Source organism: Balaenoptera ricei, chromosome 3 (assembly GCF_028023285.1).
Source record: "Balaenoptera ricei isolate mBalRic1 chromosome 3, mBalRic1.hap2, whole genome shotgun sequence".
In the NCBI taxonomy this organism is placed as follows: Eukaryota; Metazoa; Chordata; class Mammalia; order Artiodactyla; family Balaenopteridae; genus Balaenoptera; species Balaenoptera ricei.
This window is the reverse complement of record NC_082641.1, coordinates 3,800,194-3,814,275: the sequence shown is the minus strand read 5'-3', so window position 1 is coordinate 3,814,275 and position 14,082 is coordinate 3,800,194. Positions and strand designations below refer to the sequence as shown.

The 14,082-nt window shown below is 43.4% G+C and overlaps 1 protein-coding gene across 3 annotated transcripts in view; it reads right to left on the bottom strand.

The window, feature by feature from the left end:
• Positions 1 to 14,082, bottom strand: part of ADAMTS16 (ADAM metallopeptidase with thrombospondin type 1 motif 16) — a 163,056-nt gene that overhangs the window by 61,852 nt on the left and 87,122 nt on the right. For all 3 annotated transcript variants that reach the window (XR_009502205.1, XM_059916071.1, XM_059916072.1), the window contains exon 17: positions 13,612 to 13,750. Coding sequence is in view for 2 of the 3 variants with exons in the window: in XM_059916071.1 (XP_059772054.1) it covers positions 13,612 to 13,750 (139 nt within the window). In the remaining variant the exon portion in view is untranslated. The remainder of the gene's footprint in view (positions 1 to 13,611; positions 13,751 to 14,082) is intronic.

The following is a 14,082-nucleotide window of genomic DNA, read 5'->3' as shown; positions in this document are numbered from 1 at the left end:
AAGCTGTTCTGTAGGGAATCTTGTGAACTCCATTAAATTAAATCTTGAGAACTCCCTTAAATTAAGCCAGATAATCTTAATGACCCAATTTACATGAGGACCTACTGAACAAGAGTACCATTTTCTAAAACTGTTAGTGGTCAGTTCTAATAGTAGAGGAGGAAAATTAATCTTTTCTCTCCACTTATATGACAATTTAAAAGTCCATTTAAAAAGACCAAAGTCTTCTGGCTTTTTAGGTGTGACTCTATGAATAATGTCTTCAGTTTGGTTTCCAGTCTTGAGATTGAAGACGTGTGAAATTCAATCCTTATGCTCGAGTCTTAACAAAGAATCAGGCCTTAATGATCACTGATGGTCCTGAGGGAGGTACAGGCTCTCGATCAAGCAAATAGGAAATTGTTTTTCTTTGAAATAGAAACAGAAGTTTACTTGATTAACGTATTCATTTTTTTTTCTTAGTGGAGACATTTGTTTGACCTTGGTGTCAGCCAAGTCCCAAACTTTTACCCGTTAATTGGATAAGAGGGAAATCTAGATCTAGTCATTCATGGAATAACTTAGTAACAACGTGATAGAAAAAATATAACGCAAAGAAAAACACTGAATTTGTCCAACGCATGTCCAAGTTCTGACTCTGCCAGTTAATTTTTTTAGCTGGTGACACTGGAGACCTTTCATTTTTCTTAGCGGGACACTACTGACATTTTAGGTACCAGTATTACTTAGGCAGCATGCTTGTCATATCGTGAGACTTTTAGCACCCCTGGATCTGCCCGCTAGATGCTGGTAGCAACCCACCCCCACTCATCATGGCAACGAAAGTGCCTGCGCACATTTCCAAATGCTCCTTCTGAAGGACAGTTCCATCTTCAGTTGAGGACACTGATAGGCCACAAGCAGATAAGGAAGAAAGTATATGATTAGGAGAAGAAAGGGAAAATGTAGAGTGTTGCCTGGAAATTTTAAGCAATTAGTGGAAGTAGAACAAAACAGGAGAATGGTCATCAGGTTCACAGCAAAATTCACTTAAGAAAATGACAATGACAAAAATGCTATAAAACAGAATTTACGGTGTGGAGCTAAAAGTAAGATTCAGAGGGTATTTTCATGGCCTTAAATACTTATATTGATAAAAATAGTTATGAACGGAAATAAATGAAGCCAATACTTAATTACAGCGTTAGAAGAAAGGATAGATCAAGGAAGCAGAAAGAAGGAACTGATATAGATTGGAACAAAAGTCAATATATTAGAAGATGAACAGACATCAATATATTTGGATGCAGACAAAAATGTGAGCCACAAGTTAATATGTTAGGGAAGAGAAAACGGTGAATCCAAGAGCTGATATTTTGGGGGAGGGGGCTATCTTCAAGCATAACAACCTACAGCCCAGCTCACTCCTCTCTTTCCGGCTCTCCCCTCGATTACAGGGGCTCCCTGTCAGCACTGCAGTCTTAACATCTCTTGTCTATGAGGCTGTCGGGGCGATCCCACCAATGAGAAGTACGAGCGCAGGATGTGGACAGAGCCACAGCGTCATGTCCCTGGCAGAGAGGATATAAACATCGGCTTTGGCAGATGTGAGGTCTGCAGTAGTCTCTAGACATTTTCCTGGGAATCACTTGCTCCAATGCTGGCTTAACTCTAATCCTCACCAGGAATTTCTGGAATGTTCCACACCTTCCACCTCTTTAATAGCCAGAGCAACTCTGAAATCTACATGGGTCTCTCTCTGACCTTTAGTCCTCCAACCTCTCCAGCTATTTTGTAAGCACATGATCCTTTATATTAACAACCTTCCTGCTTGAAATACCTAGTGTGGTTTCTGCTTTCCTGGCTAAACTGTCACTGACATAATAACTTAATGAAGAAAATAAACAATAAGCACACATACACAAAATAAGAAATGAGAGACTTCCCTGGTGGCACTGTGGTTAAGAGTCCGCCTGCCAATGCAGGGGAAGCGGGTTCGATCCCTGGTCCGGGAAGAGCCCACATGCCACGGAGCAACTAAGCCCGTGCGCCACAACTACTGAGCCTATGCTCTAGACCCCACGAGCCAAAACTACTGAGCCATGTGCCACAATTACTGAAGCCCACACGCCTAGAGCCCGTGCTCCACAACAAGAGAAGCCACTGCAATGAGAAGCCTGCGCACTGCAACGAAGAGTAGCCCCTGCTCGCCACAACCAGAGAAAGCCCACGCGCAGCAACAAAGACCCAACGCAACCAAAAATAAATACATACATACATACATACATAAAATGCAATTGGTTTGGTGCTGACAATGTTCCAGTTCTTTATATGGGTAGTGGTTGCACAGATAGTCTTACTTTCAAAAAGTAATCTATATTCTTCAAAAAAATTAATATGAAAATATGATTAAATATTCTGATAATACTAAAGTTTTAATGCATAGAATGTGAAATTCATGAGTATTTATTGTAAACACTTCAACACATAGTACTTGACACACAAAATGAAGAGGTACTCAATAAACATTGGTTGAATTAGTGAAGGTAAACTATTGGCTACCAGACTCTCACACTTTAAATGATGGCATCTTACTTAAAACTGTAGTATAGAACCACACACAGAGAGGTCATTTTTAAATTTATATAAGAATAATACTCTTTATTTTCAAGGAAAAGAGAGTCATTCAGGTCCCTTACATTCAAAAGAAAAAAAGAAAAAGGAATCGGAAGGCCAGATGGGGGAGCTCTCATGCCCCACCACTCGATGTCAACTGCATTATCAACAAGAAGAGAGGTACCTTGCATCACCAACAGAAAGAAGGTTATTACTTTACTACCAGCAGAAGGAAGGAAGAATTTCTCCTTGCCTGGCAACAGTCCAGCCAGTGAGAAACTGCACAGCTCAGCCAATGGAAAGTCTCGATACTTCAAACTCCCAGTTTCCTCCAATGGACTTTTTGTTTATAACAGCCCATCACAACTTCCTTTTCTCCTCTATAAAAGAATGTTCCTCTCCTTTATTCTCTGGACTTGCCTGTGGTTTGATATAAATTGCATGTCCAGAATTGCAGTTCTTTGCTGTTCCCTGATAAACCCATTTTGCTGGTAAAATAACTAGCTATTTCATTGTTTTAGATCAACAAAAGTATCAATAATGGTTGAATGTATTTGCTCAAGAATGTGAACTCCCATATTAAAAATGAGCTATTGACAATACGTAAGGAGGAACTCTCTGCAAATGAAGTATACAAATGATGTGATAACATGGAAAAAGCTTATCATTAACGAACTTCTGAAAGAGAACACACACATGTAAACCGGAACATAAGGAAGAGATGCGACAGGACTTATTAAAATGTTTGCAGTGACCTTGGGTCAGAGGAAGATTTGTCTTCCCTATTTTCTATGTTTGTGACATTTGTAATGAAAAATAATTCCAACATCTACAGATTTGGGCCTTCATGAAAATGCACATCCCCTCTTTCTGGCATCCTGGGCAGTCTTTTCTCAAGGACACCGGGCAGTGCAGGATGGGGCAGGAGGGGCCTGACCTCTCAGGTGATGCTCACCTGACCTCATATTGGCCTGCAGCCTGTCTGCCTACCTGCTTGGGCCTCCCCTTCCCCTCCCTGCTCTTCGCCCCCCAGAAAGCTCAGCAACAAAAGCCTAAGAGATGCACCAGGGAGGGAGGAGCTGGGAGCAGGGGAAGCTGACATCGGGTTTCTGTTTTGATCCACGTGGTAACTGTTGATTGACACAGAAAATCAAAAACTGGAAAGCACGTCAGGGGCCCCATAAAGCACACACCCACATAGGCACTGAAGAAGAAGGAAGGGTTCCGGGCCTGTTCAGACTCCCTCCTCAGTAGAGGGTGGAGTGGAAGTCAGCCTCCACACCAGGGCTCCGCTCCTTGGGCTGTGCCGAGACTCTCACACTTGAACTCTTAGGGGGCATCCCAGGTGTCACACGGCCAGGGTGCTTGTAAAGGTTTTGGTTATGCTCTGAGAAACCATTTTTCACAGTTTATCCAGGGCTGCAGAAAATTCCATGAGAACAGAAGGTCTTTGCTTCACTTGAGAACCTGAAAATCTGAACCCACAGTCGTGGCCAAGAACATCTGCATTTCTTTTTCATATTCCTGATTTTGTTTCTTAATTTCTGTATGGTTCTTATCAGATCATTTCTCCCTTATGAGTTGCCTCTGAAACCTCTCTCAAACTCCTGCTTCTCTGTTGTCTATTCATTACGTTGTGCTTACCTATATTTCAACCATCCCATAACCTCACTTGAAGGAAAAATGGTGAATTAAATATTAAGCAAAAGAAACGGCCCTCATGTTTGTGTGCAATGTCTATGCCTTTGTTTCAAAGGGCTTTTCTTAGGTCCTTAATCAGAGACTTTCACTCACAATATGCCTATACTCTGTACACTCAAGATCTTGGGTTCAGCATTTACCTGGACCTAAAGTTCTCAGTTTGTGAGTCTGATAAGGTTACAGGCTGGCATGTTGTCAAGGTCAGATGCTAAGATAGCAGCCTGGGTGGAGAAAGGGAAAATAGGAGCTCCACATGACAGGTTTCAGAACCAGTGGCCTAACTGTCTGGGGCATTCAGCGGGGGCCGAGGGCTCTGCAAGGTCAGGACTGCCCCTGTGGACAGGACCACATGCTGCCTTATCACACCACGTGCTGGGGCTGAACTCTGCATGGTGACCTGAGTCCGCCCAAGAAAGGCACGCTCCATCCATGAGGCTGGGGAATCAGAAGGCGTTTCACAGGACCATTTCTCTCCATCTCCTTTAAATGCTGCATAAGAGAGTGAACTCATCTGTTACGCTGGAAACTGCAGCTTCCAGGATGTACTTCTGGTACCCTTCACTCCATTCCTCCTCCTGAGCTGCCCCAAAGTCCTGCCCGCTGGCCATTGTCCCATCCTGGTAGGAAAAGGGCAGGCCATGCTTTGTCCACTCATTGTGGCAGCTACCAGCTTGCACACCCCGTGGGCACACAGAGACACACAGAGACATGCTGCAGGCCCCTCTCCAAGTGTGTGTGTCCACCACACATGCCTGCACACACCAGTGTGCAAAAGCACACAGGACCTTGAAGACAGCAGCACAATCCAAAATAGGGAGGAATCTTTTCATCTCCCCTGCCTGGGGCCACGTGACTAGTATCATTGTGTAATTCCCTCTTGCTTTAAGAGTTTAGTAATCTAAACAGTCCAATTTCTTAAGCAAAGCTATAACACTAATGGAAAAGAATAGAAGCTGACATTTACTTGGCCAGACTAAGTGTTAGAGCTTTACAGGTATTCTCTCCTCTAATCCTTAAAGGAACCCTATGCGGTTGATTACATTATTATCCTCACTTTATAGATGGGCTTGCTAAGGCGTAAAAGGCTTAAGGAGCTCACGAGTTTTAAAGAGGCTGGGCCAGGACTCGATCCCTGACAGTCTGGCCAAAACCCCACGCTGCACGTTCTCGCCTTGGCATGACAGGGCACCTGCTGGCCTGGCCTTCCTATCCAACGTGACATGCACGTGTAGAGATTTTAAGCTCTTGTTTGATTCCTGTTTGAGAAGGAAAGAGATTCATAATATATTCTGTTTCAGAACTCTTCATATACTGGAGGACAATTTCTTAAACTCTGTTTCACTGGGAGCTGAGTAGAAGGCTAGAAGCAAGGGAATTTGAATTCTAGGGAATTTCAATTCGCTTTCAGGTGTGCTACCTTCTTCACATCCAGGAGCGGAAGGATGAAGAGCCTGAGGGGCAGCCCTGGGGAAGCCACCATGGAGGGGCGACAGCGGCCTGACCCTGCATCGCCATTTCCATCTGTGGCCTTCGCATATTTATAAATGGAAAAGTGGTTGACATCTTGCATTTGTTTATTCAACAAATGTATACTTGATGCCTGGGATGTGCTGGACCCTGAGCACACAGCAGCTAATAACGAACAGCAAGCGTCACCAGCCAACCAGCACCCTAGACCATCCCATCACGGTCCCAGAATCTAAACCACAGAGAGAACGCAGTGACATGTACACACGTCACCCATGAAGACAAATATCCGGGCAGGAAAGTTGAGGGTGGTGCTGCTTTGGGGTGGTGAGGACCACGGCTTGCTGCCTGAGGGCCTCCTGGAGCTGACCACTGGTGAGCAGAGCATAGCAAAGGCACCCCAGAGGTGCAGGGAACACTGAACCTACAAAAAGCACTTCCTCAGACCCAAGAAAAGTTTAAAACATTGAGAAAGCTTACAAAATTGAAACCAGTGCAGGAAAAAATCAAAACCAAAGAAAGGGGAAAAAAAAAATCCAGGCATCGCTCAACACAATAGCATGTAGGAATGATGAGATGTGAGGATGCATAATAGAAATCCTTTCCTCTGCAGGACACTTTCTCACTTCCATGCAGTGTGCCCAGATCCTGGGCTTTCTGCAGAGACTGACCTGGGAGCCTATAGAAAGAATATCCTTTCAGTCATACTATAGCCATTTACCTCCATTTCTGCATTTTTAAAAGGAGAATTGCATCCGATGTCTCTGTGCATTTTCACCGAGATTAAGTCAAATCGAGAATGAAGGAGTAAAGCCAAGGCAGGTTTTTGGTCGGCGTTCTTACTAGCTACAGGCTGGGAGCCTGCAGGCCGGGCTTCTCAGGCTGCAAGCGTTCCCTCTCAACACAGACAGGAATAGGTGAATGGATGAAACCTTACATGCCAGGTGCCTACGGGATGGACCAGTGATGCCCAAATTCTAGACAATTAAAGTCGAAATGGCCAGGCTCAACGGCACATTCTCTTAATTGAAGGGGTCCTTAGAGACATTCAGACATCAAAGAGGAGATGGCACGCACCGGCACCCACCATCCCAGGATGAAGACCCTCAGGCGTCAATGCAGGCCCTGACCGGGTTGGGAGTTAGTTGCCTATGGATATGAGGATGCCGGAAAACACTCCTGGCTCTGCATCTCAGATCAAGTCACAGCATTTTCCAAAAGACAAGATTTTCACAGGGATTTAGCCTGGGGACACTAGACACTCTGCTTTCTCCCACATTGAAATGGTCACGAATCTAAAAGTTCAGCAATGCACCAAGAGATGATAAATTTTGGAGGTCAAATCTGTTTGTAGGTGGTAGGGATGCTTGAGGTTTTAATTTAAAATTACTTTCCCCATATAAACAATAGTAACTCTAAAGGCGAATTTAAATGTTTCTTCCTTTGTTTTTAAACATCTGAATGTTCTGGGAAAATAAAACTACAGACAGCCACATGCCCAGTGGTATTTAGGGTTTCTGGGCTCTATTTTTACACTAGGTTTTAGGTAATTATGTTTTCAGAAGAGTTTCATGTGGCTTGGGGGTCTCCTCAGCCACCTGGCTGAATGTTTACGGAGATTCAGGTATCATTTCTCTAACTGAGGGCACATCTGTAAAGCAATTTCTCAACTGTGCTTCCAATCTCTCAACTATCTGTCAGAAGGAAAAATCTCTTAGTCCACAGGAATGTTAGAATCAAGCTGGCCAATCTTCTAAAATGATCCATGTTAATAGATAAGAGAGAACAAGAGTATAAAATTCGAAGAATAAATTAAAAAAGAGAATAATCCTTTAACTGGGGAAAGCCCAAAGCTGAACCCTAGCCATGGAAGGTGGTGAGTTTAACGAGCAATGTGATGAAGCTCTATCTTTATCTTTTGACAGAAACCAGCCCTCGCCAGCTCTTGGAAATCATTTTAAAATCTTCACATTTTGCCAAAGTATCTGGACAAGGAGTATTCAGTCTAAAAGACTGTGATTATATCAAAGAATCTCTAAGTTTTCAGTAATTCTAACAATAGAATGAGTTTCAGCTGTTGATAAAATCCTTATCTTTTTTTTATAAAGGAAAAGAAACCCATCATTTAAGCAAAACTACACAGAAAACTGGAAAATATTCCATAAACGAAGCATGTGTTTTCGCGAGAAGCATGCATCCTCTCTGTGGTAAGCGCTAGATATAGTACAGACATGAATGCCTGCACATTGAAGGACCTTGACAGCGGAAGAAGGAAGATAATTCCAGGAAAGCAGAGTGGGTGAACTCCTGGGAGCTGCTGCTAGAGTCTAAATGATGCCCAGGTGTGCTTAAGTGACAGCCTTCCTGGCCTGATGGTACCCTAACGGGCACCAGAGCTTGGAGGGTGGTGATGATGGCCATTTATGGATGGCCCGTGACATCCTTGTGTCTGTTCTGCTTAACAAGAAACTGGTCCGATATCTGATTTAACTGACCACACTGACCTGTCTGAAATGACAGCAGGACATGCCCTTCATTTTGCTGTAGGCAGGTGTTATCTGTCTTTAAGGTTCCAAGTTTGGTTAATGAGAAGGAGGCAGCAGGACTTGAAACCCACATGTGCACCTCCCTCCCCCCGCAGGAGGATGGTGGAGGGAGAGCCATCCGTGACCACGTGACCACCACAGGAGCCTGAGAGGGGCTGGGCCTAGGATGGGTCCCAATACCCCCAGTGAGGGGGGCTGTGCAGGACTGCGGGGCTCTGGGAACAGGGAAGGGTTCCTGCTCCCCAGGAAGAGTGGACGAGATGGACTTCTGGACTTCTTCATCTTACCCTGAACCTTTGGGGGCTCTTGAAGAAATGGATGGGGTGGACATTGCACAGGCCCCCTGAGGAAGTTGGTCCCTCTCCAGGGGATGAACTTGTTTTCCTCTCCTCTGCTTTCTGGGGGACAAGAGGGCTAAAGTGGGGATGTGTTTTGTAATTTATCCGGGTCTTGGATAAAGACAGAGAAGTGGTTTCATGAACTTGGCTCAAAGGTGACCCAAGGCAGGGAGGAAAAAGCCAGAATCATTTCAGTTGATCTCTGAGACCTAGAAGGACAAGCCCAAGCCTTTAGGTAAAGTTTAAAAAAGTAAAATGCACATTTACTCTAAGATTCAAAATAGGTAAGGATGTTTTGAATGTAAGGATGGAGGACGTCTAATTTGAAGTAGTTCCTGTGAAAAAGATGTGATTTTTAGCCAGTGAGGTGAGTAATATGAATGGCTGATGTTCAAAAGCCATCTCAGCTCTCCACCTCTGACTATGACAGATACTCAAAATGCAGCTAACCCAGCACTCTCTGTGCCACGTTTCTGGGGGGTCCTCTCTGAGTTCTCATGAATGCCTGCATACGACAGTTTATAATCTCGCATGTTATGCATGGGTGTGCGGTAATTCCTCCCTCCAGATTGCATGTTTTGAAGGACAGGGCCGGTCTGTATGATTCCTCATTATAGACTCAGAACTCAGCGTGGTGCCTTGCACATTTAAGGAAGAATGTAAGTACTCAACGCCTTGGTTGAGCTGTACAGAGGTACCATGTTTCCATTAGCCATAATGCTAATAAGTCACTAAATACTTTTCATATAAAGTAACAATTACATTGGTGTTTCATCATCCACTTCAGAAACAGAGAGAATTAGCAAAGGTCTCTACATTTTCCCCACGTGGCTTAAAGAAGTTTGAGGTTCAGACTGACACCCACAAATATTTGCTGACTGAACAGTGAATGAATGAATGAATGGTTTCATATCAACAAAACAAGGGCAAGGTTGTTAATACATAATTTTATTCCATTTTCTTTTTATTTTTTATTCCATTTTCTAAACCTAACCACTAAGCTAATTAAAGTTTAAGCCCTAGAAATATCTGTAGATGGTGAAGAGAACATTACTGGGAAAGTACGAAAGAGCCTGATTCACAAGCCAGTTTTAAGATTTGTCTGAGGAATTGTGAACCAGATGAATATTTCCATTTGAAAGATGATAATCCTCAGACATTGCATGATGCATAGCAGATAAATTAAACGTAACTATAAGCCACATCCGAATAAGCCTTTTCATGAGGAAGTAAATCAGAGGTTTGAAATTCGTTACTATTTGAAATGCGCTGAACCGACTGAATCACAGAAGTAGATTTTTAAAAATTGCAGCATATGTAATTTTGAGAAATTGCTGATGCCTTTACACTGTCAACAAGAGTCTGGTGAAGTCATCACCATGTCTAAAAGTCCTTATCTTAGAGTAGGACATAATTGGCTAAGCTGGTTCCTATCCCCCCAAATACTCTTGGTTTAGCATCTCATTGTATGAGTCCTTGCACATCACCAATGCCCCAGTGAGAGTCCGGTCAAGGCACGACTAAGCAGGATAACTGAAATAAAACCCCATGGTTATGTCATAAAAGTGAGTGGAAAGGGAAAAAAAAGAGCAGAGGAAGCTGTCAGAAAAGAAGATGAGAGGTACTGTCAGGAAATCTTATTTTCTATAGAGAGACAGGCCCATTAGAACAGATAAGGAGTATGGAAATATGTTAATATAAATGTTTCAGACATTAAAAAAAAAAAAAAAAAAAAAAAAAAAAAAAAAAAAAAGAACAGATAAGGAAATGGGATTATCCTTCCTTTACTGATGCCAGGTAATGTTTCTGGAATGAAACAAGAGGTGGGGGATTTCCCAGGTATCTTCTCCCAGTTCATTAATTCCCTAACTGGTTCCTTTAAAGACCCCCTTGTAGACATTAAAGTCACAAGAAGATAGCTAAGTAAAAGATGCTTCAAAGGTTCCAAATCCAGGTTATTGGGAGGTCTATGCAAGTGGAAATCTTCAAAATATAAAACATGCAGATAAAATGAAGCCAAGACCTGAACCCGATCTGGCTGCCTCTAGCCTCCATGGACTGTTTCGACTTTTAAGCCCTGTTGAGGGTTTCCATAAAGCCATGTAAGTGACAAGACATAGCAGGTGCTCAGTTAACTACAGTGATGTGTTTCTAATTTTCCTCCTGTTTGTACAGAAAATAAGATAATCCCTGGGGACACAAGAGAGGAAAGAGAGAGAGAAGGGAGGGTGAGGTTGTGCTTTTGTCCCTTTAGGAAAATATGGGAGGGTCCACTTCAATTCAAGCCCATGGGGTTTCACAAGTGCTCACATGTGGCCTGGGAGGGGATGCTTTGATTAGGTGCTGAGTCCTGGGAGCGGTATGGCATGGGCATTACCGCCGGAGGACTGAATGGAAGAGCCGCAGCCTACACAAGGTGATAAAGGATGGGCATCCCACAGTCCTTCTTGCTGTTGAATTGAGAAACCTTGATTTTCCATGAATTTTCCATCGAAATTAAAAACAAACATCCATGTGCTGACTCTATAACACACTTCTTTAGGCAAATGATTAGGGAATGGGTTTTGGGTTGATTTCCTCTAGAAACCTCAATGTAAAAGTTAGTCCTTAGGTGAAATTAGGAAATTTGCTAGTACGTTGATCATCCACTCAGTGTTTTTCAGGCTATTGAGATGGGTAATTTGGTCGGTGCTGAGGAAACCGAGTGTCCCTCTGCATGCCTGACTCTCAAAGGGAAGATGTGAGGGAAACTGTCCTAATGAAATACCCTCATGGACCAGACATCTTTACAGATGTTGCCACATGATTCATTACACTCCCTTCACCACATGAAAATCGTAATGTCCTTACACAAATAGAAGGCTTTCTGATTTAATTATTATTTTAAGCAAACGCTGTTAGATAATCCTAAATAGGGACAGATAAAATCAAGCATACCCAGTATGGGCAAGAGAGTCATAAGGGATGGTTATAAGAAAGAGGGAAGGGAAATAAGTAGGATTAGAGGTTAACTTTCCTAGGTCACACACAGAGATGCCCACGAGTATGGTTCTGTTCTACTTTTTTTCTGAATGGAGTAAAACAGCAGCTCCTGTGGGTTCATCACCAGGGTAGGACATCCCATTTTTCTCTAGTTGCCTTTAGAGCCATTTGCTGCTAGCCTGAGGTACAGAAGGGGATTCTATTTCACCTTAGAAAGCTCTTAATGTCAGAATTTAAATATGACTTAAATATTTTATTCTTAGTTTATAATGAGAAGAATTAATATATATTAAGTATCTAGCGTTAACTTTTCAGACTTATTTTTCGGTTAATCATTCAGTTTTCCTTTATTTTCTTCATCTCATTTATTTAGAGCAACTATCAAGAAGGTATGAGTTTACTTTTATTTTTTCCTTATTTATTCATTATATTCTAAATTTGTACTATTCTCATTTGTGTACCATTATACTTAAATATATTGTACTGTCTGGATTAATTTCTTAATTATTAAAACCTGGAATGCACAAAGCTGAAATCCATTTGTCCAAATGGAAACTTGTCTGTTTTTTAAATATCAGATAGAACTTAATATTTTGTTTCTAAATTTGCACGTATTTATTCTCCACCCTTTGCCAGAGAGTGCCTACTGGCTCTAAGCTAAAAATGTCCCTCTAGTGAACTAGCTTTATCAATTAATCATGGGCTTAAAATTCTTATGGTATTAAGATGATAAACCCATCTATCATCATGTGAAATTCTTTCGACATGTTGTTTCTTGTCATTTTCACTGCAACTTTCATAAAATTCTTATACTTTCTGAGTGAATTTAAGTATATGACTTTACAGCAAAATTTTTTCCAGTAAATCTTTTGAACAAGACCATTTGATAAAAACTTCACTCAGTAACACTATAGTTTCCATGCAAGTTTCTATTTCTCATCATCAACATGAAATGTATAATAATTTGAGTGAATTTCATTTTAATAATCTCAAAAAAATTACCCTTTCAAAAATCTTAAACTAGATGAAAAGCAGAAACCAATTCACTAAACCTTAAGGGCACATGCTGACATAGATGAATTAGAGAAAACAGCTCAAGTTGTCAAGTAACAATCAGCAGCACTGCTCTCTACTCTGCCTCTAGAAAGCTTAGTACCTCCCTCAGGCAGAAGCCTGGACTCCTCCTCAGGACGTGATGAAGACCAGGGCAGTGTGATGAGGACCAGGGCAGAGTGATGAGGACCAGGGCAGCGTGATGAGGACCAGGGCAGCGTGATGAGGACCAGGGCAGAGTGATGAGGACCAGGGCAGTGTGATGAGGACCAGGGCAGCGTGATGAGGACCAGGGCAGAGTGATGAGGACCAGGGCAGTGTGATGAGGACCAGGGCAGTGTGATGAGGACCAGGGCAGAGTGATGAGGACCAGGGCAGAGTGATGAGGACCAGGGCAGTGTGATGAGGACCAGGGCAGAGTGATGAGGACCAGGGCAGCGTGACGAGGACCAGGGCAGCGTGACGAGGACCAGGGCAGAGTGACGAGGACCAGGGCAGCGTGACGAGGACCAGGGCAGCGTGACGAGGACCAGGGCAGAGTGACGAGGACCAGGGCAGCGTGACGAGGACCAGGGCAGCGTGACGAGGACCAGGGCAGAGTGACGAGGACCAGGGCAGCGTGACGAGGACCAGGGCAGAGTGACGAGGACCAGGGCAGCGTGACGAGGACCAGGGCAGAGTGACGAGGACCAGGGCAGAGTGATGAGGACCAGGGCAGCGTGATGAGGACCAGGGCAGCGTGATGAGGACCAGGGCAGAGTGATGAGGACCAGGGCAGCGTGATGAGGACCAGGGCAGCGTGATGAGGACCAGGGCAGCGTGATGAGGACCAGGGCAGTGTGATGAGGACGACGGCAGTGTGCCCCATGGCCCTAAGGCACCCGGCACCTCTGTGCCTATCCCCAGGACGGCCGTGGGAAGTGACCTACCCCCTCCACATGAGACGGAGCACTCGGAGCGGATGGTGGCCCACGTGTAGCTGGGCTGCGTGCTGAGCTTCTTCTCGCCCCCCAACCGTGGCACAGAGTATTCCCAGGCAACGCCCGGGTTCCTTCCCTGAAACAGAAGCTATAAAAAGAGAAAGGGAAAAAGAAAATGAGTTAAATTAGAACCAATAAATAGAAGCTAATTTGTTTTAAACTACTTGAAACACCAGACTTATCCAGCAGAAGATGATTACAGTAATAAACACTGTCCATCCTCCAAAATTAACTTTCTAAACAGGAATTAAACTAGACACAAGCACATCTATAAAATATATAGACATTTGACTCTTTTGCCTTACATTTAGTGTTTCTTCCACAGCCTTTACTACCTAACAAGAGCATTTGGTTATTTCCCTCCGTGTTACCTTGGGAGCCCCACCAATGCTCTCCATCTGAGCAAATCAGAAAATGATA